Consider the following 27,958-nt stretch of genomic DNA (forward strand, 5'->3'; position numbering starts at 1 on the left):
TTAATATTACAGTAATACACATGCTATTTAAAAAAGAGGACTGATCAAATCAAATCAAATCAGGCCTTTATTTGTCACTTACACTTTCGTATAGTGAAATTGAATTCTTTTCGTTGAGAAGATGGTGCCAATCGCATTCAGAGACAGCTGATCAAATCCATTATTCCTTATTCGTTTGGATAGCAGGACACACGGAGCCTCAGAGATAGAATAAGACGAAGACAAGAGGAGCTAGCAAGGAGAGATATGGGACAGAGAGGGAAAAAGAGCGACTGCCTTCGTCGAGAGCCAGAGAAGAACATCCTTTAAGTGTTACCCACTCTAGGGACATACATCGCTACAGTGCACGCATTGAACAGCACAAATTATGTTCTGTGCTTTTATAAACATGAATAAAGTACATAATAGTATAAGATAAACACATAATAATACAAATAACAGTCCTGTCACATACTGCAAAACTCAATTTACATGATATTACTGCAGTCGGGCGTTGAGGAGATATGAATGTAGAGAAATGTAGAGATGTGTGTGACGTAATTTAACTGTTTTACCTGGTTATTGTTTTTCTTAATCATGGAGGTCAAAATCTAAATATTGATTTACTGAAATTTACTCAATTCACTGCACTATTAGTATTACGTGAACTCGTAGTGAACTTGACTTTGACTTAGGTTACTAAGGGTTGATGGAGCATTATTAAATTTTGAAGTTGTTTAATTATTAATTATAATAAACATAATTATTATTATTATGTTTAAACATTAACATCTCCTTATTATTGGTAGGTACATTTCAGTAATTGGTACATATTTGTGGGTACACGTCCCCTCCATCCATACCAATTCTACTCCCTTGCCACCAAGTAATATACATCAGCTTAAACCAATGTTGTGAAAACATTTATGTCATTAAATCCTAAATTAAACCAGTAAACTGATCCAGATATAGATTTGTCTGATCTTCTTTCTCATAATCACATGCATTAGTGTGTCTACATTATCTTCTCCAGCTCAGTCAGTCAGTTCAGGAGATTTCAGGAGCATTTCTTCCTCATTTTCAGCTCTTGCGGGTTCAGAACTGCAAGAATGGCTTGTGTTAACCCCCGTCAGTGTTTCTGCTGAGCACTCCACATATCTCACAGCTCCTATTTCTGCAGCTTTAGCTTTGCCTTGATGGAAGGTGACGGGGGGGGGGGGGGGGGGTTGTTACTTCTCTTTTAGCTTTTCAATAATCTCAGCATCATCTCTCAGCTCAAGTTGAGTCCTGACTAGTATTATCGAAGTGTTTGGGCAATGATGTCTGACCTCTGGAAGCCACACAAAACACTCAATCACGCCGCTTCATTCACACGAATCGTACCACAGGATGTGCATATAAGTCTTTGCATTAACTTAACATGTAAATCACTCACGCTTGATGTCTGATGTGAACACAGCATAAGAGGCAAAGCACACAAAAAAACAATCCACATCGATAATGGTAAGATCCGGTGACTGGATCTACCTGTCTTTGGATTAATGTAAAGAAAAAAGCACCCTGGTTGTGTTGTTGTTGTTTTGCTGAAGTAGGAACACAGATAGTTCTGCAACTCCGTAATTACACACACACTCAAACACCAGTAAAGCTGGATCATCTGTTCCCACGCTCAGTCCATGAGCTGTTGATCGGCTGCTCTTCAACACGGTAAGACAAACACACTGGTATTTGACTGATGATTAGTGTAGATGAAGCTCATATAACACATGATTTGTGACATGAGAAATATCTTGTGTTGATCTCAGTCATCAGTTGATTTACACACACTGATGTTGTGCATTAATAATCTGCAGATGTGTAAAGATCTTCCTAACACTAAGAGCTGTTTAGGGTGATGTACATTTACTGTTGATGAGTGTAGAAGTGATGATTAATGCTGGATTCTAGATAGATTTGATGCTGATGTGGCTCAGAATGGCTCCTGCTCTTCATCTGATCTTTCTGCTCATCATTCACAGTGAGTCAATCTTACATTCACATCACTGCTTTATTTCTCTGCATTTACACACACCACAATCAGACATTATTCAGCAGGTTTCTGATCATCTTCTGCCAGATCTGCTTACTCAGAAGAATGTCTTAGAGTCATGAAACCCTCCGTTTTTAACGTTCTTTCACATCATTATTGTAAGTTGTGTGCTGGCGTGATCTTCATTGTGAGAACAGACAATTACATTAGACCAAATTACAATACAAAAAGCATTTGACGGCTAGACAATGACAATCTGCTCAACATGTCCACTAGTTCTTTGACATTAGCTCAGTTGTTCTGTTTTCAGCTTAAATGTAGGAAATTCATTAAAACAGGTGTTTCACAAGCCTGCTTTATACTTCTGCATCGAGTGATGGGCGCGACCCACAGCACCTGCCTTGCACGTTGCCATGTGTAGGGGTAATTTACAGTTCTAACCCAACGAACGAGCAGTCTGTCAGATGAAGAAGAGCCGGAGTCAGAGATTCAAATAAATAAATGAAGTTTACTGAAGATAGTTTGCAGTTTCATCCGCAGAAGCCAGCTTCAACACTCGCAATAAGTTCCCAGGCCGCTCTGCTTACAATCACCAATCAATAACAATTATACTCTCACATAACGTCATTAACTGTGTCATACATATAAGTGATCTAACCTGATTGGTTAAAACACAGACTAGGAAAATTTCCACAAGGTTGCGAGCGTACAATTCTGAACAATATCTTAAGCATAAACATCAGACATCCACTAGACTGTTTAGAGCTGACTCCAGACCTGTGAAATGGATCCACAATCAAATAGAACACACACACTTAGGGCTCTATTTTGTCGATCAAGGCGCAAAGCACAGGGCACAAAAGCATTAAGGGCGTGTTTGAATCCACTTTTGCTATTTTAAGGGCGGAAAAATCTGCTTTCTAACAGGGTTGAGCTTATTCTCTTAATGAGTTATAGGTGTGTTTTGAGAATAAACCAATCAGAGTCTCATCTCCCATTCCCTTTAAGAGTCAGTTGTGTCGCGCCATAGCGCATTTGCTATTTACATGACGAATTTGTTAGAGGAGAAAATTGAGTGCTTCACTAGTGAGATAACGGTTAAACAGAGCATCTACAGGCAAGAATGAGAGATGAGCCTCCTTATTCTTTACTTTTACTTTCACTCTTGTTGATAGGGAAACGTTTATTAAGGTAAGCTTAGTTTTATATTCACACATTCATTCAGTGACAACATGTGACACTCTCCCTATATTGTTTACCACGACACTTTGAATATTCGGTCTGAAATAACCTGCAAGTGTGACTTGAAAACAACATTTACTATGTTTATTTGACTGTGAACATGTTGTATATTGATAGTCATTGGCTGCTGCTAATATGATTTCGCTATTTAATTCAATTCAATTCAATTCAGCTTTATTTGTATAGCACTTTTACAATGTAGATTGTGTCAAAGCAGCTTCACATAAATGGTCATAGAAACTGGAACAGTGTGGTTCAGTAACTGGAACAGTGTGGTTCAGGTTTTAGTGTTTAAGTTCAGTTCAGTTTAGCTCAGTTCAGTGTGATTTAATCATTACTGAGAGTTCAAACACTGAAGAGCAAATTCATCGATGCGTAGCTCTACCAATCCTGAACCATGCGAGCCAGTGGCGACAGCGGAGAGGGAAAAAAAACTTCACCTGATGGGAGTGAAGAAAAAAAACCTTGAGGGAACCAGACTCAGTTGGGCACAACCATTTTAATTTCTCCGCTGGCCAAAAGTCTTGTGCAGAGCTTCATTCGCCGTGGTTTAGGCTGAAAGATGGCCTCAATGAAGACTTGTCTGTCCCTGGAGCGTCGCTGGAATCAGACTCATGTTCTCCACTCCCCACGACCATCAGCGCAGCAGCAGCTCAGGATATGGCCTGGTCCCGGATATGTAATCCTTGGGATCATCACGTCGCTGGTCTTGGATCCAATCAGTGACTCCGCATAATCTGAGGACCTCGGGATGAGTATCCCCAGGTGAAAAGAGTTTTAGAGTTTTTAGAGTTTTAGAGGTATTTAGAGTTTGCAAATAATATTTTTATGAAATTATATTAATAAGGAGAAAGTCTGAATGTGCGAATATAAAACCAACTTTACCTTTATGTGTAGGTTCACATACCCTGCCGTACAGGTGCAGTTCACTGTCAGAATGCAGTCGTTTTGCTTGTTGGTGATTAATCACCCAGGGCTTGTATAACGTTAGCTCCATCTTGTTTCCTTGTCTTTGGCTAGGCGGAATATCGGTGTTTAGCTTTTGAATCTGGTCATCATGGAGCAATATTTATTGCACATGACCTCAAAGAACAACATTGTTGGCATCCAAAGACTTGTAGACCTTTAACTTCTCTCTTGTAAAATCACTCGGAGCTTCATTAAGATTGTATATTTGGGGCTGGATGCTTGGTCATTTCGTGTTATCCAATATTCATTGGGAGGTTGCTATCGCAAATGGAGCTGTCAGGTGAACGCCGCTCACTTTAACGTTAATTTTGCCGAATCACTGTGCTGGTCACTGGGCGACGAGCTGTTATTATATGCTGTAAGCATTATGTAAATAATATATATAATTTGTAAGTAAGTTATTTCTAAGACAACAACAAACTCTGCACCGCATCTGATGACATTCCCTCGCTGTAAATGCTAGGGCTCCCGGTTGCTTTCTGCCACCTCCCTGCGCGCGCATCCTGAATGTTTACAAACATGATAATTGGTCTCTATACTTAGAGCTGCGTTCATGTTTAACCGTCATGCTTTAAAAAAAAACACTAAATTTGGCGATCTATAATCAATAATCATAACTCCTGTACAGCAGTCAAACAACATTCTGACACTCAATGACACTCGAATCCCCTGTCAATGATGTCTAGTGACTGTCAATGAGCTTTTTCACAGTGTCTGCTATAATGTTAGTGCTGTTTTTAGTGTGTTTACACAGATGAATTTGGCCAAGGTGTAAATGCACCCCTAGTAGCAAAGAATTCTGGCCCAGATTTGGCATTAAGCTGGGACAGCAGGCATTCATCTGGCACTGGTATACAGCATGTGGGCCAACCATGGCCTGGGTTTGGCAGAGGTGGCACCGTCTATAATGCGGCACACAAGATTTGGGCCAGATGTAAAACGTAGTATTTGGCCCAGATTTTAAAAATTGATTGTGGGCCACGTGAGTTTGGCCAGTCTTGACCCACATTTAAAATACATAAAAATAATTTTTGATTAAATAAATCAATTCTACCAATCAGGTCACTGAGAAAAAACAAGGCCCATAGTGTGCCTAAAGCGCAACGCTTCATAGGTTTATTAATTTCATTGCAATCGTGACACACCAACCTTACTGGCCCAGTTCAGGCCCAGTTATGAGTTATTAACTTGGCTGAGACTTGGCCCAGATATGGTCTGTGTTTGGCCCTTGTCTGGAAGCCAGATTTGGTCCAGTCATGTACCATAATTCACTGCAGCATGTGGGCCAAGCAAAACCTGATTGTGTGGGCCAGAGCTGGGCCAGAGAAATTTTGCTATATGGGACAGTACAGTATTACGATCTTATTGTCACATTAAATCATTGTGATGACATGATATCATTGCCTTCAGGGATTTCCTGGAGATAAATACCTAAAAATAGCACTGGAATAACTACAGCAGTCGCCATCGTCTGATCTCATATGAAGCAGGAGATCGCGATTACATGTGATGACCTGTGCAGGTGTTATAGTGCCAATTATTAGGGTTTAATTTTGAAGCCCTTCCACTTCACACTCGGTTTTAAGGGCCAAGGGGAAGGGGAAGGGGTACAAAAATAGAATTGGGATTGGGCCTAAATTGTCCCACACCCCCATTCCATTCTACAATTACTAGCCATTTGCTGAAGATGTGATCCTCTTAAATAGTGTAAAGACAACAAAACTGTCAACTTATAATCTTTATAATAGTTTAGCCATTTTTGGGAAATGAGCATTAACTTACAATTTAAAGTGGAAGTTGGGTCAAGCCGGAATAATTTCTCAAAACATTCAATGAGGAACCTGTCAGTGTTTTTAATTTATGTTTAAAGCTGCAATTGACTTGAACATGTAGTGTAAATGTTAGTTATTATTTATGTACTTGTTACCGGCTCCAGACCTAGGGGAATCTGGACCGGCACAAGCCAAATCACGCACAAAACTGTGAATGATAAGGAGACAGACACGTTATAGCATTGCTCGAGTGCAGTTTAATATATCAAAGATAATTACTTCTTTTAAAGCTAACACATTGTACACAGTGTTCCAGAATAAAACCAAACGTATATCAATAATATAAAATTCAAATGTGTCATGGATATTAATACATCATATTACTCAATGCAATATCAATACACAATATCAATACACACTCAATGCAATGTAACTAGATTTTCTCTGTGAACAAAAGGCATTAATACATTGAACAAAAATACTTTATACACTTGAATACACTCCTCAGAATACAGTCTTGGTCTTACTTTGAGATACTCAAGTAATATTACAAGAATTATTAAAATAATACATTTCTTACTCTATCCATAACTACTGGTATAAATGCAAAAATGATGCTAATCATTATAATTAATTCAATGTAACATTTTCCTTCACAACATTTCCAATTTACATTACATCAGCATTTATATTAACACTTGTTAATATATTTATGAGAAATACCGACAATTTAGGATTAAATAAATGTCACTTTTACTCATGTAATAACCCTAAGTTATTGAGAAAGCCAATTATGATGTTATAAAACCAAAAATCCAGCATTAAAACATTAAACTTGTACTATCACTTATTACTATTGTGTTACTATACACTACTATACAGCGTTATGCTTTCACAAACATTTTAGAAGAGAATCAATATAAAAATATGCCCCATATTAACCTAATCTGGCTGACATTCATAACAAATGTAACAATTACAACAATTACTTAACATTAAAGTGCTTAGAAAAGGATCTAATGCATATTTCTGAATGCATACATCACTACATGCTCCGTTCACATCATTTGAGTTAACCATTAACTCATCATTAGCTTCGGCTGCTTTTGCTAACCACGAGTGGCTATAATGTTTACGATCTAATTAAACCAAAAACGAATCAATGCATAGAACTAACACCTTCTAACATAGTTTCTTAACATTTCTTAAGAGTAAAGATGATAAATATTTCACACAAACCACTTTAAATGAGTGTTTATCCATACCTGTGAATGATAAGGAGACAGACACGTTATAGCATTGCTCGAGTGCAGTTTAATATGACCTCGAGCTGCCGGTCTCCTAGGTAACCCACTAACGCGCCACACTGCCCTCTACAGGTGTGGTGGTGAACTACATGAATCATTTCATTTACTCATAAGAACTAGGACAGGAATAAAACAAAAAAATTGAGGTAAAGGGTGAGAGGGGGGGTTAACTTTTTCTTTTAATCACATTATATAAAATAATATCCCTCTATCCGTCACACTCTCCCCGGCTTTAATGGGATGTCTCCTGGCATCCAAAACCACATTAACTATAATATTGTCAAGTAAATTAAATGAGAATCAGTCTGTAGTCTGAACTGTTTATCAAGTCAGTAAACACTCTTAACTCGTGTCAATCTGCATAAAGTCATAATCAGCATATAAAGTCAGTCTACAATGTCAATATCTGACTTAGTCTCATCCACAGGAATCTTTCAATAAACCCATGCCACTGGGTGGGGGTAATAGCTCACTTCAGGCGATACTGGTAGGATAGGCATTGGGTAAAAGCCGCAGCACATAGCATTTGCTCCTAATCTCCAAGGCTGGTAAGAAGGTGCTCCTGGCTGGTCATACATCAAGAGATTTCGGGGCTTGACTTGCCGTGTGGATCTCCTTAATTGTTGTTCCATTTCCCTCACTGGTGCTAGAACAGTTGTGGGATCTGTTGCCAGTGGGTCAAAGATTCCATCCTCCACCACATTATCACTATGCACCTCTTGACTCTCCACCAATGGTGGTGGTGTAGCATTGGTAGGTGTGGGTCTTATCTCTGATGTTATGAGTGAATCCCTCTGATCAATTTGTGTGGCATCGTTACACTCTGAAGTTTGACTTAATGGCTGATATTCGGGAGCTATTGCCCTTAATCCACAATGATGTTTTGGGTCTGGTAGATGGTGTCTGACAGTTTTTCTTTCGTACACAGGCAAGGGTCTAAGGTGGTAGGAATGGTTTTCCTCATCATCGGAAATACTGATATCTGATTCAGCTGTTTCTCTACGTCGAAGGTGACATTTTTGTCTGGGTGGCTTCTTCCCAACACCCTTATCTTCTTCCTCAGAACTGACGAGTAAGTCACTAACTGGGAGAAGCAGGTTGCGGTGCAACACTCGAAAAGTTCTGTCACCTGTTTCAGCCTGAATCCGATACACAGGACTATCCTTTATCCTCTCGATGACTCTGTGGACCTTTTGTTCCCAGTACTGCCTGAGTTTGCCAGGACCCCCTCTCTCAGACAGGTTCCTGACCAACACACGATCTCCAGGTTGTAGTACAGCTCCTCGGACATGTTGATCATAATACCTTTTCCCTTTTTCAGAAGATCTCTTACTGTTCTCTGCGGCTATTCGATATGCTTCCTGCATTCGTAAAGCCCAGGTCTGTGCATACTGTTGCTTTGTCCGCACATGCTGGTCTGAGTTAAGGTTGAAGATTAGATCAATGGGCAATCGAGGATGTCTCCCAAAGAGGAGGAAAAATGGCGAGTACCCTGTTGCCTCGTGTCTTGTGCAGTTGTAGGCATGCACAAGATTCGGAAGATGGTCTTTCCACTCTGCCTTTTTCTCCTCTTGAAGCGTTCTTAACATCTGGAGCAGTGTCCTGTTCAGGCGTTCAGCAGGGTTCCCCTGTGGGTGGTAGGGAGTGGTACGGGAGTGAGAGATGCCTGCCAATTGCTGTAATCTTTGGAACAAGGTATTCTCAAACTCCCGACCCTGATCATGATGGAGTTTTTCTGGATATCCAAATCGAGGAATGAAATCAGAGAAAATCCGTTCAGCGGCTGTCTTCCCAGACTTATTTCGAGTGGGGTAAGCTTGTGCGAACCGAGTAAAGTGGTCTACGAGCACAAGTATGTACTCATAGCCACCCTTACTAGGCTCGAGGTGTAAGTAATCGACAGAGAGCAACTCAAAAGGTGCGGTAGTGACAATGGAACCCATTGGTGCTTTTTCAGGGACCGTAGGTCGTTTTTGCTTAATGCAAGGACACTGGCGTATAACATAGTCCTCAATTTCCCGCTGCATATAAGGCCAATAAAATCTTTGTCTGGCGAGATGAATAACTTTATCAGCACCAACATGTCCCATGTCATCATGTAGATGTTTCAGCACCATCGATGTAAGTGATGTTGGAAGGACCAGTTGTTGATTGGGCCCGGACTCTCTGTACAAGATCCCCTCTCTCAGCTTTAGTCGGTTCCATTCCCTTATTAGCCGCTGTGCTCCAACAGACACCAAACTTTGACCCTTGTCCTTGGGAGTCCATCCATTTTTTTTCAATTTTACAACTTCACAAATGGTGTCATCCCTATTCTGAGCATCTCTGATATCCTCAGGGGTAAATACAGGTATACATGCAGCAGAGAGATCCTCCTCTACCCGTATCTGAAGAGCCACAGCCTGTGGTACCTGCTCTTCCCTCTCAGCCTTATTTCCCTGCCAGATGGTAGATATCACCTCAGGCTGTACTATTTCAGTGTACTCTCTCAGGTGGTCGGTGAGTCTTACTGGAAATCGGGACAGAGTGTCTGCATCAATGTTAGTCTTGCCTGGCCTGTATTTAATGGTGAAATGGAAATCTGCTAATTCACCAACCCAGCGATGTCCTACAGCACTAAGCTTGGCGGTGGAAAGGACATAAGTCAGGGGGTTATTATCTGTATATACAGTGAAAGTGGGGGCGTAGTACAGATAATCCCGAAACTTATCACATACGGCCCACTTCAAGGCAAGGAACTCCAGCTTACTAGAATGGAGGTGGTAATTCTTTTCAGCAGGCGTGAGTGTCCTTGATCCGTATGCGATAACACGTAGTTTACCACTCTGTTCCTGGTATAACACAGCCCCCAACCCTTCATTTGATGCATCTGTGTGTAGAACAAAGGGTAAGTCAAAGTTGGGGTAGGCCAAGATGAGAGGACTAACCAACATGTCTACCAGGCGAGACACCACAGCACTATGCTCAGAGGACCAACAGATAGGTGTCTTAGACGGTAAGTGGTCACCACCCTTTCCCCTTTTGGTAGATTTTACAAGACCAGGACGTTGGCGAGACCCTTCAGGGTGTTCTTGGAGCTTAAACAAAGGCCGTGCTATACGGGAGAAATCTTGGATAAAGGAGCGATAATAACCCAAGAACCCTAGCAAAGCTCGAACCTCACCGACTGTTTTTGGCTTCTTCTCCTTTAGTTTTAACACTGCCTCCAGATCCTTAGGATCCACCTGAACACCTTCACTAGTCACCAACCTTCCCAAATACCGCACTTGACGTTTGAAAAGTTCGCATTTAGTCGGCCTCAGTTTCACACCACACTCCTGAAGACGACACAGCACTTTTCTCAGGTCCTCAACATGGTCTTGGAAGGTTTTGGAGAAACAGAGCACGTCATCCAGATAAGGGAAACAACATTCATCCCTGAGATTAACTAGTACGCCTTCCATGCAGCGCTGGAATGCTGCAGGTGCATTGGTAAGGCCAAAGGGGAGACGTACCCATTCATAGAACCCCCAAGGTGTGCTAAAAGCGGTCATGTGACGGCAACTTTCCTCAACAAAACCTTGATGGTATGCACTACCTTGGTCTAGTATCGAGAACCAGGAGTTGCCTCCTAAATTATCCAACAGGTCTTGAATGCGTGGCAGTGGGTGACGGTCAGGAATAGTTTTATTGTTCAGTCCCCGGAAATCAACACAGAGACGTAAACTCTGGTCCTTTTTTCTTACGCACACGACTGGAGATGAGTAAGCTGATGTTGACTTTCGAATCCAGCCACGGTTAAGTAAATTCTGTACATAATCTTTGACTTCACGATATAAGGGTTTTGGTATGGCATTATATGACTTTTGTATTGGAGTGTCATCCCTAAGATTGATTCTCAGTTGCAACTCTGGGATGCACCCAATATCTGCCTCATCTTTGGCAAAGGCCATAGACTCTTCATATAACATTTGCCTGACAACTCTTTGCTCCTCCTCTGCTAGGTGGGATACATCAACTGGAGGGTGCCATTTGTCTCTGACCTTTGATACTGCCTCTCTATCAAGCTCTTTGTTGTGATAGCTCTGAGAGTTAGTGCATAACTGGGCTCCACAAGTCTGAATGGACTCAATATTCTTGTGCTTGGAGTTCAGTACAGGCTTCAAATCAGCAATCTCTTCAAGCGTACCCAGGACTGTTCTTTGAGTCAGGTAAATAGTGTGTTGGGTTGAGTTCTGAATGGGGATTTTAACACATTTTGATGACCCCAAGGGAACGTCTACCAGTGATGGAAACAGATCTAAACCCACCGGGCAAGTACTCTCAGTAAGAGGTTGAAACAGCATGGTACAGTTTCCGGGTGCCCCCTTAACTCGACACCGAACTTCATAGATTTTGCCAGCAGGGATGGTTACACCTTTTTTACTGCTGCGTACAACACAAGGAGTTGGTTCAACAGAAGTTGGTATCTGAAGGAGAGAGACTAGTGTTCCGATGGAGCTCTTTGGTATACTTAAAGAATCTGTCAGGATAGCGGTCACATCCACAGTGTTGCCATGCTCTTTAATAATTTCAGCGATTACGTTGCTACCTAACAAGGGACAGTGGCAGTTCTGACTGATTAAAAGGGGTACACTTATTGTTATAGACCCATGGTGTCTGCTTGAAATCTGTAGGTCAACTTCTGCCCATCCCTCAAGGGGTATTTCAGTGCCATTAGCTGCTGAAATTTCAAGTGACTGACTGTTAAGAAGTGAATGAAGTGGCTGGATTTTGACATGGGGTGATGCTTTATCTACCCAAGTTTTGCTAACCATTGTCACCTGTGCTCCAGAATCTAATAACATTTCTATTGGCACACCATTGATATTACAGGAAACAGTGCAACGATTTCCAATGAGCTGGGCCACCCGTTTCTTTGGGTCTGAATGGCAAGGTGTGGCTGACATGGTAGCTGTGTCTGTGGGCTTAGAACTGTTCACGGTCGCTGGCTGCCCTTCTCCAGCGACCTCTTCCCGTTTACCGACATCCGTCTCTGCAAACATCCAATTGCTCTGTGCCCTGCCTGACCACACACAAAGCAATGGGGACAGTTAATTATCTCTTTCATTATGCATTCAGGCCATCTACCCTTTTTCTCACTTGTTTGGGATGGCGGGTGCTTAACAGGTGTACTAGAACTTCCAGTCGGTGGACGGTCAACAGGCTGATTCACCAGTTTCATATGTTGAGTCAGTGAGGACACTTGAGCCGTCAGCTCTCTGATGGCTTCACGGTTAGCCTGCAACTCAGCATCAATTTGGTTTTGTTTTGTCACGTCAGTCGGTACAGTTATGTCAGAATGAGCTACACTCACAGTCACTGACCTAGACTTGGCCACAGCACCAAGGCGCTTTAACCTAGCTTCTTCCTCCATGGTTGACTTAGTCAGCTGTTCCAACAGTGAGTCATCACTAACTTGTGTGTCAGCAAGGAAAGGTTTAATGTCCTGCCTAACATAACTGTTCTTGTCATTTAAACCTTGATACAAGGAGTGCAGAAAAGTACCTTGAACCAGTCGCTTATCATAGTTAAACTCTACACCAGGCTGCTGTGACTCAAACAGAACTCGTTGTTTTAGCCCTATAAGTCTATAAAGAAACTGGTGTGGACTCTCTTTGTCATGTTGTTTAGCATTACTGAGCTCATGAAAGAGCTCGGTTACACCTTTATCTCTCACATGTGCACGGAGAAGTCTCTTTAACCCATTTACTGTTAAACCGTCATGATTAGTGAGCATTTCTCTGAAGGTACCAGATTTAGTTATCTTAAGCACTGCTCTAATAATTTCAACCTCACTAAACCCCTCTTGTAGAGCAGTGTCAATCTGCTTACAGAGACCACTAAAAGAAATGTCAGACCCAGTATCAGATATTTGACCCCCATGAAATTTGCATTCCCGACGAGGTAGCAAAGCTGTGACATCCGACAGTCTCACAACCTGATCAGTGACAGATGAAGATAGACTTGCTCTACCCTGTTGGGTGTCACGGATACCAGTGTCACCTAAGTGACCTGGTGTGTAAATAGTTCTGTCTATAGGTGATGTCAGGGCAGGCGAATCATGACTGAGGGACGGTGGTGCATGAAAGTCTGTATGTGATGGTTGTGCATGTTTGTGTTTGTCCATTGCATATGTGTGTATGTCCTCTGCTGAAGCAGAAACTTGTCTGTGTGTATGGGTAAGTGCATTGTCTATGGGAACGGCAGTAACATTGGCCTCACCAGATCCAGAATCGATTGATGTCAGTTCCTGCAACAGTTCCTGAAGTGAGAGAAGTTGAGCCATACCTTCATCTTCCATTGTTTTCAACCTTTCACTTCTGGTGTAGTCGATGATGAAATCATAAAGCTCAGGTTCACTGAGGCCTTCTGTACTCTCACTGCCATCTTCAATAGCCCTGGCAACCAACTGCAGTTGACTGGTACTCAGAACAGGAAGCTTTTTGTGAATCTGGAAAATCAACATCCGTCGTGGGGTTACGGTAGCCATCGCGATTTTTCACCAGTGACGCTCACACTCTGGATGACGCTGGGCACAGCAGCCTTCCTTAAAGCTCGATCGCCAACCTCTACCCGTAGCGTGACAGCTCTCCCCACTCGACGATGCAGAATCCCGGACGAGCCCCCAATTGTTACCGGCTCCAGACCTAGGGGAATCTGGACCGGCACAAGCCAAATCACGCACAAAACTGTGAATGATAAGGAGACAGACACGTTATAGCATTGCTCGAGTGCAGTTTAATATATCAAAGATAATTACTTCTTTTAAAGCTAACACATTGTACACAGTGTTCCAGAATAAAACCAAACGTATATCAATAATATAAAATTCAAATGTGTCATGGATATTAATACATCATATTACTCAATGCAATATCAATACACAATATCAATACACACTCAATGCAATGTAACTAGATTTTCTCTGTGAACAAAAGGCATTAATACATTGAACAAAAATACTTTATACACTTGAATACACTCCTCAGAATACAGTCTTGGTCTTACTTTGAGATACTCAAGTAATATTACAAGAATTATTAAAATAATACATTTCTTACTCTATCCATAACTACTGGTATAAATGCAAAAATGATGCTAATCATTATAATTAATTCAATGTAACATTTTCCTTCACAACATTTCCAATTTACATTACATCAGCATTTATATTAACACTTGTTAATATATTTATGAGAAATACCGACAATTTAGGATTAAATAAATGTCACTTTTACTCATGTAATAACCCTAAGTTATTGAGAAAGCCAATTATGATGTTATAAAACCAAAAATCCAGCATTAAAACATTAAACTTGTACTATCACTTATTACTATTGTGTTACTATACACTACTATACAGCGTTATGCTTTCACAAACATTTTAGAAGAGAATCAATATAAAAATATGCCCCATATTAACCTAATCTGGCTGACATTCATAACAAATGTAACAATTACAACAATTACTTAACATTAAAGTGCTTAGAAAAGGATCTAATGCATATTTCTGAATGCATACATCACTACATGCTCCGTTCACATCATTTGAGTTAACCATTAACTCATCATTAGCTTCGGCTGCTTTTGCTAACCACGAGTGGCTATAATGTTTACGATCTAATTAAACCAAAAACGAATCAATGCATAGAACTAACACCTTCTAACATAGTTTCTTAACATTTCTTAAGAGTAAAGATGATAAATATTTCACACAAACCACTTTAAATGAGTGTTTATCCATACCTGTGAATGATAAGGAGACAGACACGTTATAGCATTGCTCGAGTGCAGTTTAATATGACCTCGAGCTGCCGGTCTCCTAGGTAACCCACTAACGCGCCACACTGCCCTCTACAGGTGTGGTGGTGAACTACATGAATCATTTCATTTACTCATAAGAACTAGGACAGGAATAAAACAAAAAAATTGAGGTAAAGGGTGAGAGGGGGGGTTAACTTTTTCTTTTAATCACATTATATAAAATAATATCCCTCTATCCGTCACACTCTCCCCGGCTTTAATGGGATGTCTCCTGGCATCCAAAACCACATTAACTATAATATTGTCAAGTAAATTAAATGAGAATCAGTCTGTAGTCTGAACTGTTTATCAAGTCAGTAAACACTCTTAACTCGTGTCAATCTGCATAAAGTCATAATCAGCATATAAAGTCAGTCTACAATGTCAATATCTGACTTAGTCTCATCCACAGGAATCTTTCAATAAACCCATGCCACTGGGTGGGGGTAATAGCTCACTTCAGGCGATACTGGTAGGATAGGCATTGGGTAAAAGCCGCAGCACATAGCATTTGCTCCTAATCTCCAAGGCTGGTAAGAAGGTGCTCCTGGCTGGTCATACATCAAGAGATTTCGGGGCTTGACTTGCCGTGTGGATCTCCTTAATTGTTGTTCCATTTCCCTCACTGGTGCTAGAACAGTTGTGGGATCTGTTGCCAGTGGGTCAAAGATTCCATCCTCCACCACATTATCACTATGCACCTCTTGACTCTCCACCAATGGTGGTGGTGTAGCATTGGTAGGTGTGGGTCTTATCTCTGATGTTATGAGTGAATCCCTCTGATCAATTTGTGTGGCATCGTTACACTCTGAAGTTTGACTTAATGGCTGATATTCGGGAGCTATTGCCCTTAATCCACAATGATGTTTTGGGTCTGGTAGATGGTGTCTGACAGTTTTTCTTTCGTACACAGGCAAGGGTCTAAGGTGGTAGGAATGGTTTTCCTCATCATCGGAAATACTGATATCTGATTCAGCTGTTTCTCTACGTCGAAGGTGACATTTTTGTCTGGGTGGCTTCTTCCCAACACCCTTATCTTCTTCCTCAGAACTGACGAGTAAGTCACTAACTGGGAGAAGCAGGTTGCGGTGCAACACTCGAAAAGTTCTGTCACCTGTTTCAGCCTGAATCCGATACACAGGACTATCCTTTATCCTCTCGATGACTCTGTGGACCTTTTGTTCCCAGTACTGCCTGAGTTTGCCAGGACCCCCTCTCTCAGACAGGTTCCTGACCAACACACGATCTCCAGGTTGTAGTACAGCTCCTCGGACATGTTGATCATAATACCTTTTCCCTTTTTCAGAAGATCTCTTACTGTTCTCTGCGGCTATTCGATATGCTTCCTGCATTCGTAAAGCCCAGGTCTGTGCATACTGTTGCTTTGTCCGCACATGCTGGTCTGAGTTAAGGTTGAAGATTAGATCAATGGGCAATCGAGGATGTCTCCCAAAGAGGAGGAAAAATGGCGAGTACCCTGTTGCCTCGTGTCTTGTGCAGTTGTAGGCATGCACAAGATTCGGAAGATGGTCTTTCCACTCTGCCTTTTTCTCCTCTTGAAGCGTTCTTAACATCTGGAGCAGTGTCCTGTTCAGGCGTTCAGCAGGGTTCCCCTGTGGGTGGTAGGGAGTGGTACGGGAGTGAGAGATGCCTGCCAATTGCTGTAATCTTTGGAACAAGGTATTCTCAAACTCCCGACCCTGATCATGATGGAGTTTTTCTGGATATCCAAATCGAGGAATGAAATCAGAGAAAATCCGTTCAGCGGCTGTCTTCCCAGACTTATTTCGAGTGGGGTAAGCTTGTGCGAACCGAGTAAAGTGGTCTACGAGCACAAGTATGTACTCATAGCCACCCTTACTAGGCTCGAGGTGTAAGTAATCGACAGAGAGCAACTCAAAAGGTGCGGTAGTGACAATGGAACCCATTGGTGCTTTTTCAGGGACCGTAGGTCGTTTTTGCTTAATGCAAGGACACTGGCGTATAACATAGTCCTCAATTTCCCGCTGCATATAAGGCCAATAAAATCTTTGTCTGGCGAGATGAATAACTTTATCAGCACCAACATGTCCCATGTCATCATGTAGATGTTTCAGCACCATCGATGTAAGTGATGTTGGAAGGACCAGTTGTTGATTGGGCCCGGACTCTCTGTACAAGATCCCCTCTCTCAGCTTTAGTCGGTTCCATTCCCTTATTAGCCGCTGTGCTCCAACAGACACCAAACTTTGACCCTTGTCCTTGGGAGTCCATCCATTTTTTTTCAATTTTACAACTTCACAAATGGTGTCATCCCTATTCTGAGCATCTCTGATATCCTCAGGGGTAAATACAGGTATACATGCAGCAGAGAGATCCTCCTCTACCCGTATCTGAAGAGCCACAGCCTGTGGTACCTGCTCTTCCCTCTCAGCCTTATTTCCCTGCCAGATGGTAGATATCACCTCAGGCTGTACTATTTCAGTGTACTCTCTCAGGTGGTCGGTGAGTCTTACTGGAAATCGGGACAGAGTGTCTGCATCAATGTTAGTCTTGCCTGGCCTGTATTTAATGGTGAAATGGAAATCTGCTAATTCACCAACCCAGCGATGTCCTACAGCACTAAGCTTGGCGGTGGAAAGGACATAAGTCAGGGGGTTATTATCTGTATATACAGTGAAAGTGGGGGCGTAGTACAGATAATCCCGAAACTTATCACATACGGCCCACTTCAAGGCAAGGAACTCCAGCTTACTAGAATGGAGGTGGTAATTCTTTTCAGCAGGCGTGAGTGTCCTTGATCCGTATGCGATAACACGTAGTTTACCACTCTGTTCCTGGTATAACACAGCCCCCAACCCTTCATTTGATGCATCTGTGTGTAGAACAAAGGGTAAGTCAAAGTTGGGGTAGGCCAAGATGAGAGGACTAACCAACATGTCTACCAGGCGAGACACCACAGCACTATGCTCAGAGGACCAACAGATAGGTGTCTTAGACGGTAAGTGGTCACCACCCTTTCCCCTTTTGGTAGATTTTACAAGACCAGGACGTTGGCGAGACCCTTCAGGGTGTTCTTGGAGCTTAAACAAAGGCCGTGCTATACGGGAGAAATCTTGGATAAAGGAGCGATAATAACCCAAGAACCCTAGCAAAGCTCGAACCTCACCGACTGTTTTTGGCTTCTTCTCCTTTAGTTTTAACACTGCCTCCAGATCCTTAGGATCCACCTGAACACCTTCACTAGTCACCAACCTTCCCAAATACCGCACTTGACGTTTGAAAAGTTCGCATTTAGTCGGCCTCAGTTTCACACCACACTCCTGAAGACGACACAGCACTTTTCTCAGGTCCTCAACATGGTCTTGGAAGGTTTTGGAGAAACAGAGCACGTCATCCAGATAAGGGAAACAACATTCATCCCTGAGATTAACTAGTACGCCTTCCATGCAGCGCTGGAATGCTGCAGGTGCATTGGTAAGGCCAAAGGGGAGACGTACCCATTCATAGAACCCCCAAGGTGTGCTAAAAGCGGTCATGTGACGGCAACTTTCCTCAACAAAACCTTGATGGTATGCACTACCTTGGTCTAGTATCGAGAACCAGGAGTTGCCTCCTAAATTATCCAACAGGTCTTGAATGCGTGGCAGTGGGTGACGGTCAGGAATAGTTTTATTGTTCAGTCCCCGGAAATCAACACAGAGACGTAAACTCTGGTCCTTTTTTCTTACGCACACGACTGGAGATGAGTAAGCTGATGTTGACTTTCGAATCCAGCCACGGTTAAGTAAATTCTGTACATAATCTTTGACTTCACGATATAAGGGTTTTGGTATGGCATTATATGACTTTTGTATTGGAGTGTCATCCCTAAGATTGATTCTCAGTTGCAACTCTGGGATGCACCCAATATCTGCCTCATCTTTGGCAAAGGCCATAGACTCTTCATATAACATTTGCCTGACAACTCTTTGCTCCTCCTCTGCTAGGTGGGATACATCAACTGGAGGGTGCCATTTGTCTCTGACCTTTGATACTGCCTCTCTATCAAGCTCTTTGTTGTGATAGCTCTGAGAGTTAGTGCATAACTGGGCTCCACAAGTCTGAATGGACTCAATATTCTTGTGCTTGGAGTTCAGTACAGGCTTCAAATCAGCAATCTCTTCAAGCGTACCCAGGACTGTTCTTTGAGTCAGGTAAATAGTGTGTTGGGTTGAGTTCTGAATGGGGATTTTAACACATTTTGATGACCCCAAGGGAACGTCTACCAGTGATGGAAACAGATCTAAACCCACCGGGCAAGTACTCTCAGTAAGAGGTTGAAACAGCATGGTACAGTTTCCGGGTGCCCCCTTAACTCGACACCGAACTTCATAGATTTTGCCAGCAGGGATGGTTACACCTTTTTTACTGCTGCGTACAACACAAGGAGTTGGTTCAACAGAAGTTGGTATCTGAAGGAGAGAGACTAGTGTTCCGATGGAGCTCTTTGGTATACTTAAAGAATCTGTCAGGATAGCGGTCACATCCACAGTGTTGCCATGCTCTTTAATAATTTCAGCGATTACGTTGCTACCTAACAAGGGACAGTGGCAGTTCTGACTGATTAAAAGGGGTACACTTATTGTTATAGACCCATGGTGTCTGCTTGAAATCTGTAGGTCAACTTCTGCCCATCCCTCAAGGGGTATTTCAGTGCCATTAGCTGCTGAAATTTCAAGTGACTGACTGTTAAGAAGTGAATGAAGTGGCTGGATTTTGACATGGGGTGATGCTTTATCTACCCAAGTTTTGCTAACCATTGTCACCTGTGCTCCAGAATCTAATAACATTTCTATTGGCACACCATTGATATTACAGGAAACAGTGCAACGATTTCCAATGAGCTGGGCCACCCGTTTCTTTGGGTCTGAATGGCAAGGTGTGGCTGACATGGTAGCTGTGTCTGTGGGCTTAGAACTGTTCACGGTCGCTGGCTGCCCTTCTCCAGCGACCTCTTCCCGTTTACCGACATCCGTCTCTGCAAACATCCAATTGCTCTGTGCCCTGCCTGACCACACACAAAGCAATGGGGACAGTTAATTATCTCTTTCATTATGCATTCAGGCCATCTACCCTTTTTCTCACTTGTTTGGGATGGCGGGTGCTTAACAGGTGTACTAGAACTTCCAGTCGGTGGACGGTCAACAGGCTGATTCACCAGTTTCATATGTTGAGTCAGTGAGGACACTTGAGCCGTCAGCTCTCTGATGGCTTCACGGTTAGCCTGCAACTCAGCATCAATTTGGTTTTGTTTTGTCACGTCAGTCGGTACAGTTATGTCAGAATGAGCTACACTCACAGTCACTGACCTAGACTTGGCCACAGCACCAAGGCGCTTTAACCTAGCTTCTTCCTCCATGGTTGACTTAGTCAGCTGTTCCAACAGTGAGTCATCACTAACTTGTGTGTCAGCAAGGAAAGGTTTAATGTCCTGCCTAACATAACTGTTCTTGTCATTTAAACCTTGATACAAGGAGTGCAGAAAAGTACCTTGAACCAGTCGCTTATCATAGTTAAACTCTACACCAGGCTGCTGTGACTCAAACAGAACTCGTTGTTTTAGCCCTATAAGTCTATAAAGAAACTGGTGTGGACTCTCTTTGTCATGTTGTTTAGCATTACTGAGCTCATGAAAGAGCTCGGTTACACCTTTATCTCTCACATGTGCACGGAGAAGTCTCTTTAACCCATTTACTGTTAAACCGTCATGATTAGTGAGCATTTCTCTGAAGGTACCAGATTTAGTTATCTTAAGCACTGCTCTAATAATTTCAACCTCACTAAACCCCTCTTGTAGAGCAGTGTCAATCTGCTTACAGAGACCACTAAAAGAAATGTCAGACCCAGTATCAGATATTTGACCCCCATGAAATTTGCATTCCCGACGAGGTAGCAAAGCTGTGACATCCGACAGTCTCACAACCTGATCAGTGACAGATGAAGATAGACTTGCTCTACCCTGTTGGGTGTCACGGATACCAGTGTCACCTAAGTGACCTGGTGTGTAAATAGTTCTGTCTATAGGTGATGTCAGGGCAGGCGAATCATGACTGAGGGACGGTGGTGCATGAAAGTCTGTATGTGATGGTTGTGCATGTTTGTGTTTGTCCATTGCATATGTGTGTATGTCCTCTGCTGAAGCAGAAACTTGTCTGTGTGTATGGGTAAGTGCATTGTCTATGGGAACGGCAGTAACATTGGCCTCACCAGATCCAGAATCGATTGATGTCAGTTCCTGCAACAGTTCCTGAAGTGAGAGAAGTTGAGCCATACCTTCATCTTCCATTGTTTTCAACCTTTCACTTCTGGTGTAGTCGATGATGAAATCATAAAGCTCAGGTTCACTGAGGCCTTCTGTACTCTCACTGCCATCTTCAATAGCCCTGGCAACCAACTGCAGTTGACTGGTACTCAGAACAGGAAGCTTTTTGTGAATCTGGAAAATCAACATCCGTCGTGGGGTTACGGTAGCCATCGCGATTTTTCACCAGTGACGCTCACACTCTGGATGACGCTGGGCACAGCAGCCTTCCTTAAAGCTCGATCGCCAACCTCTACCCGTAGCGTGACAGCTCTCCCCACTCGACGATGCAGAATCCCGGACGAGCCCCCAATTGTTACCGGCTCCAGACCTAGGGGAATCTGGACCGGCACAAGCCAAATCACGCACAAAACTGTGAATGATAAGGAGACAGACACGTTATAGCATTGCTCGAGTGCAGTTTAATATATCAAAGATAATTACTTCTTTTAAAGCTAACACATTGTACACAGTGTTCCAGAATAAAACCAAACGTATATCAATAATATAAAATTCAAATGTGTCATGGATATTAATACATCATATTACTCAATGCAATATCAATACACAATATCAATACACACTCAATGCAATGTAACTAGATTTTCTCTGTGAACAAAAGGCATTAATACATTGAACAAAAATACTTTATACACTTGAATACACTCCTCAGAATACAGTCTTGGTCTTACTTTGAGATACTCAAGTAATATTACAAGAATTATTAAAATAATACATTTCTTACTCTATCCATAACTACTGGTATAAATGCAAAAATGATGCTAATCATTATAATTAATTCAATGTAACATTTTCCTTCACAACATTTCCAATTTACATTACATCAGCATTTATATTAACACTTGTTAATATATTTATGAGAAATACCGACAATTTAGGATTAAATAAATGTCACTTTTACTCATGTAATAACCCTAAGTTATTGAGAAAGCCAATTATGATGTTATAAAACCAAAAATCCAGCATTAAAACATTAAACTTGTACTATCACTTATTACTATTGTGTTACTATACACTACTATACAGCGTTATGCTTTCACAAACATTTTAGAAGAGAATCAATATAAAAATATGCCCCATATTAACCTAATCTGGCTGACATTCATAACAAATGTAACAATTACAACAATTACTTAACATTAAAGTGCTTAGAAAAGGATCTAATGCATATTTCTGAATGCATACATCACTACATGCTCCGTTCACATCATTTGAGTTAACCATTAACTCATCATTAGCTTCGGCTGCTTTTGCTAACCACGAGTGGCTATAATGTTTACGATCTAATTAAACCAAAAACGAATCAATGCATAGAACTAACACCTTCTAACATAGTTTCTTAACATTTCTTAAGAGTAAAGATGATAAATATTTCACACAAACCACTTTAAATGAGTGTTTATCCATACCTGTGAATGATAAGGAGACAGACACGTTATAGCATTGCTCGAGTGCAGTTTAATATGACCTCGAGCTGCCGGTCTCCTAGGTAACCCACTAACGCGCCACACTGCCCTCTACAGGTGTGGTGGTGAACTACATGAATCATTTCATTTACTCATAAGAACTAGGACAGGAATAAAACAAAAAAATTGAGGTAAAGGGTGAGAGGGGGGGTTAACTTTTTCTTTTAATCACATTATATAAAATAATATCCCTCTATCCGTCACATACTGCCCTTTTTATTTCCCTCCAGTTATTTTCCATTATTGATTTTTTTTTTAGATTGACTATTTTCTCTGCTCTGTCAGACTGAAGTCATTCACACTGAGATCATCATTAATATTCACAAGAGCTTGAAATATCATCTGTAATGAGTTACTGTTTACAACTAGTAAACCAGCATGTGTTCCTAGTGTCTTATAGTCCTGTTTACTGATAAACTACATTTTCATCATGATTATTTCTGTGTTTCAGGGGTTTCTGCTGCTGAATGGGGTGTGAATTACAGTCCTTCACATCTATGTGCACTGCAAGACTCAACAGTGACAATCGGTTGTATTTATAAGTATCCATCTACCAAATATCAGATCATGAAAGTGTTCTGGAACATAGACCAGGTAAAACATGATGATAGAGAGTTTGCAGATCTGTTTAATAACTCTGAATACAGTCAGAGGCTTCAGTATCTGGGAGACAAACAGCAGAACTGCACCGTCAGACTGAGTCATGTGACAAAGAAAGATGAACACCAGTATTATTTCAGATTCACTACTAATGGAACTGGAGGAAGGTGGATTGGTATTCCAGGAGTGCGTCTCTCTGTCACAGGTGACTCTCCTGAGGTTTCTCTCTTCTTGTGGTCATTATGTAGAATAATAATCAGTGTATGAGAGCAGCACTAGATATAATGTGTGTGTTGTGTTCAGATCTTCAGCTGGTGTCTCCTGAGAGAGTGACAGAGGGAGATTCAGTCCGTCTGACATGTAACAGCAGCTGTAAACTGACTGACACACCAACATTCATCTGGTACAGAAACTCACACACATTGACTAATATTGGAGATGAACTCAACATCAGGTCAGTCAGTAGAACAGAAGCAGGACACTACAGCTGTGGTGTGCAGGGACAAACCTACATCTCTCCTGCTGTTTATCTCAATGTCACATGTAAGTTTTTATTTGTTATTTTTGTATTTTAACCTTTTAGTATTCACACTTTTAACTTACTTTTTTCAGACTTGCAATACATATAGTCAATCCATAAAGTTAAAATACACACTTCTGCAATACTGTCACCATATGGTATGAACATGTTGCTGCTTATATTGTTCATACAGATAACAAATAAATGTAACACTGACAAACTCAATTTAACATGAGGACATTATGCAGCCAAATATGAAAGCCCATGATCAGGGGATTCAGGTCAGACCAAACACACTTGACTTGATCATGTGTATTCACTGTAGAGACAGCAGAAAAGCTGATGGTTTGAATGTGATGTCTGTGTCCTCCTCTGTGCTTGTATTCAGATGTATCTTGTCATTTGGTCCATTTTTTTATTTATTTTGTTTGGTTTCCCCTCTTAGTTTCTTTTTTTAATGCTCATCTGTCTTTTGTCAAGTTTGTGTCTCATGATTTCGGGTAGGGAAAGGAGCAATGACTCAAATGCAGTAACTGAAATGAGTTCATTAATAAAAAAAATAAAACAAAAACCACCCCGACTGGACAGGAAGAGGACATGACCCTCAGGTAGAATGACGACAAACTGGCACAGGACAACAGTCAGCTGACAGTCACGCACCCCTACATGACTGTTTTGATGATTGCATAGGAGGGGCGACGGCACCTGTAATGAAAAGGAAAGGGAATCCTGCCATTTTTATATTTATTTCAAAGTGTTTTCATGCCTAAACAAAGCACCAAATAGACCAAATAGTTGTGTATACGGAGGCTCGGCTCTTTAATGTTTATTTGGCACCCTTCAGAGAAAAACTGAAAATACGGGAAAATACCTTTACGGGATGATAGTGGGATAGAACTGTAAAATACAGGAGAATCCTGGGAAAAACGGGAGGATTGATAGGTATGGTCTAAAGACAAAGACAAAGACAGGATATGTGAATGCTCAACCCGAATAAACTCGAGCAGAGTTTACTTTATTATTGAAAATGAAAAAAAAAACAAAAACGCAAAAGACATTAAAAAAAAAAAACAATGGGCAGCTCTTTACACTGATCTTCAGTTCTAGTTATTACATGTTTCTCCTGCAGATGCTCCAGATACTCCTGTGATCTCCATCAGTGGATCTGCTGTAATAATGTCTGGAGATTCAGTGACTCTGAGCTGCAGCAGCGACTCAAACCCTCCCGCAGAAATCAACTGGTTTAAAGGAAATAAAGCTCTGGATTCTGGAAGAATCTTCAACATCTCTGATGACAGTGGAGAATACAAGTGCAGAGTCAGAAATGACCATGGAGTGAAATACTCTGTTGCTGTGATTTTAAATGTGCAGTGTGAGTTTATGATGGTTCAGCAACTGATACATTAAACCCACAAAATGTAATCTGTGACACCATATCACAAGTGTTGTGATTGTTAATGATATCAGCGTGTTCCCGTTTCAGATCCTCCCAGGAATGTCTCAGTGTCTATCGTTGTTTCTGGTCAGCTTTGGTCTGATTCAGTGGGTCTGATGTGCATCAGTGACTCAAACCCTCCTGCTCTGAGCTTCAGCTGGTTTGAGGAGAATCAAAGCTCAGCTGTTGGATCTGGACAGAGTTTCAGTGCAGTACAGAGTGGACGCTTCTACTGTGAGGCTCACAATCCACATGGAGCTCAGAGATCAGACGCCGTCACTGTCACTGGTGAAGCTTTTATCATCACACTCCTGTAACTTCATCAGTCTGGAGAGTTAATCATGATCTGCTTCATCTTTCAGTTCAGCAACATGCTGAGAGAAACATCATCATCACAGCGACATCTGGAGGATTATTCATCATCGTCGTCATCATCATGTTTGCAATGTGAGCTCAATAAAGCCTTCAGTGATCGTATAAAACTGCTTAATTGCTTAATTAATCTAACATTGAAGTAAAAGATGTTTCATCTTTCTTCTGACAGAGTTTCTAAAAGGAAGAGCAGAAGCATTGAAATCTGATCTGCAGAAGATCTGCAATGAGTCTGCGGTGAGATGATCTTCTATGTGCTGTGATTTCCTGCATGTTTCCTACAGCAGACATGTAGATCATGCGCCGAGTGCGGCAGTCGTTTTTCCCATCCTTAAAATAGCTAAAGTGGATTCAAATTCATCCCATAAGAGCTCCTGTGCCTTGAACTTGTACCAGGAATTTAGAACATTAAAATAGAGAAATTTTTCTTTTCTCTGTCCAGACATATGCAGGTCTGGATCTCCAGTCCGCGACCTCTGACCTGTACAACACACTCACAGTAAGTGAAAGTCAAAGTCAGGCAATGGTCACTGATGATCAGATGATTGATGATCTCTCGCTGTCTTTCACACAGACCGTTCACCACAGACCTGCTGAAAACTCCTGCTCCACTCTTGATCCTCAGAGCTCTTCTGAACATCACAATCCACCAGTAAGAGACAATATCAGCCATAAACCCTCTCAGCAGCAGTTTGATTATTGGATGAGCCTCTTCAAAGAGTTTAATGTGGTTGAGCTTCAGTCTTTCTTCATCTTATTGTCTGTTCAGATCAACAGGAGGAGGCTGCAGTGAGACGCGGAGCCAGAAACAACCAATCCTGAGAAGTGTGGGAGGAGCCACAGATGATTGACAGGGTTTATTAGTGATGATTTAATTACTAAAGTGCCATGGCGCGACCACTACTTACTCTTAAAGGGAATGAGAGATGAGTCTCTGATTGGTTTAATGCATGTTACTCCCTAAACACATCCATAACTAATTAAGAGAATAAGAACGACCCATTTGGACCATGTGCCGGTCTAAATCCTAAAAATTTAAATCCTTAAAAAGTTGATTCAGACACTTCTTCAGTGCTTTGTTCCATCTGCTTTAGACTTTTGAGTTTAGATTGCTAAAATGGAGCCCAATGTGTAAAACCCTCACTTCACCAGCAGAGGCCTCCATTTTCTAAATGTTTTATTTTTCATAAAAAAACTCTCCACTGATTTATGGTTTTCTGATGTACTGTGCTTAAAGTTATTTGAATGTGTTCTGCTTTATTTATAATGGATCATACTGTGAGCAATATTAATAATCTGAGTAGTCTGGTTTGTAAAGAGTGAAATGTTTCTCATTGTGATTTGTGTTTAATCTTTTTTACCTTTTATTTTTAGTCGTGTGTAAATGTGTATGTCTGTAATGACTAATGCTTTGCCAATGCAGTAAAGACTTTTCAAAGCCAGCTGAGTATCAATAATACATGTCTGTCAGCCTCTTCTGTCATTTATACACTTATTAAAGAGAAGACAAAATGACAAAAATGATTGTAGTGCAACTTTTTGATATCTCATTATCCTCCTAACTAGCAGAGCACACTGTAATGGACATTTTGAAAGGCAGTATCCACAAAATACAGATTTACATGGACTACAAATTACCATGTATTTTGCACCTTTTTTAAAAGAGCAGACTTGGTGCAGATGCAATCTGAGCTGCATTAAATGCTTTCTCAAGAGTTCACACTTAGCTGATGATTGATTATAAAGCTTGTTTGGCATGTTGTCCTGGGAGAGAGCCCTGAGCTCATAAGATCCTTGAGCCTGGGGCTTCCTCCCATTTGCAAAGCAAGAGGGGAGTTTGAGCTCAGGTAGATCTGGAGAACTCCCCTACTGTAGTAGCTAATAAACATATAGGCTGCGTCCGAAACCGCCTACTACTCAGTAGGTACTGCATTTGAATTTAAACGTACTACTCGGCCGTTAGAAAAGTGCGTTCTATACAGTATGAATGTGAAAAGTATGAATGGAATTCGGACGTACTACATCCGCCATTTTGTCATAGTCGCGTGACCTACCTGCGTCAGTTGCGTCGCCTCACTTCCATTCATGAATTTGCTTTCT

The 27,958-nt window shown here is 41.5% G+C and overlaps 1 protein-coding gene across 2 annotated transcripts; it reads left to right on the forward strand.

The window, feature by feature from the left end:
* The first annotated feature begins 1,629 nt into the window (after window positions 1-1,629).
* Window positions 1,630-27,374, forward strand: LOC147847076 (B-cell receptor CD22-like). Of its 2 annotated transcripts, XR_015477139.1 has the most exons (11): window positions 1,630-1,686; window positions 1,927-1,996; window positions 23,383-23,736; window positions 23,835-24,074; window positions 25,181-25,423; window positions 25,535-25,774; window positions 25,849-25,933; window positions 26,031-26,095; window positions 26,301-26,357; window positions 26,433-26,510; window positions 26,628-27,374. XR_015477139.1 is itself a non-coding variant. In XM_087238115.1 (10 exons), the coding sequence occupies exons 1-10, from the start codon at window positions 1,936-1,938 to the stop codon at window positions 26,649-26,651; spliced, it is 1,470 nt and encodes a 489-aa protein (XP_087094241.1). In that variant the 5' UTR covers window positions 1,801-1,935; the 3' UTR covers window positions 26,652-27,366. The 2 variants fall into 2 exon arrangements, 1 of the variants encoding a protein (XP_087094241.1); XM_087238115.1 differs by lacking the exon at window positions 1,630-1,686 and having other exon boundaries at window positions 1,801-1,996; window positions 26,008-26,095; window positions 26,628-27,366.
* The last annotated feature ends 584 nt before the right edge of the window (window positions 27,375-27,958 follow it).

Source organism: Danio rerio, chromosome 1 (genome assembly GCF_052040795.2).
Source record: "Danio rerio strain M-AB ecotype USA chromosome 1, GRCz13ab, whole genome shotgun sequence".
Classification (NCBI taxonomy): Eukaryota; Metazoa; Chordata; class Actinopteri; order Cypriniformes; family Danionidae; genus Danio; species Danio rerio.

Coding starts and splice junctions, on each gene's coding strand:
- LOC147847076 (XM_087238115.1), top strand. CDS start 1,936: ATGCTGATGTGGCTCAGAATGGCTCCTGCTCTTCATCTGATCTTTCTG. Junction 25,424..25,534: donor TGTGATTTTAAATGTGCAGT/GTGAGTTTATGA, acceptor TTCCCGTTTCAG/ATCCTCCCAGGAATGTCTCA. Junction 25,934..26,007: donor GTCATCATCATGTTTGCAAT/GTGAGCTCAATA, acceptor TTGAAGTAAAAG/ATGTTTCATCTTTCTTCTGA.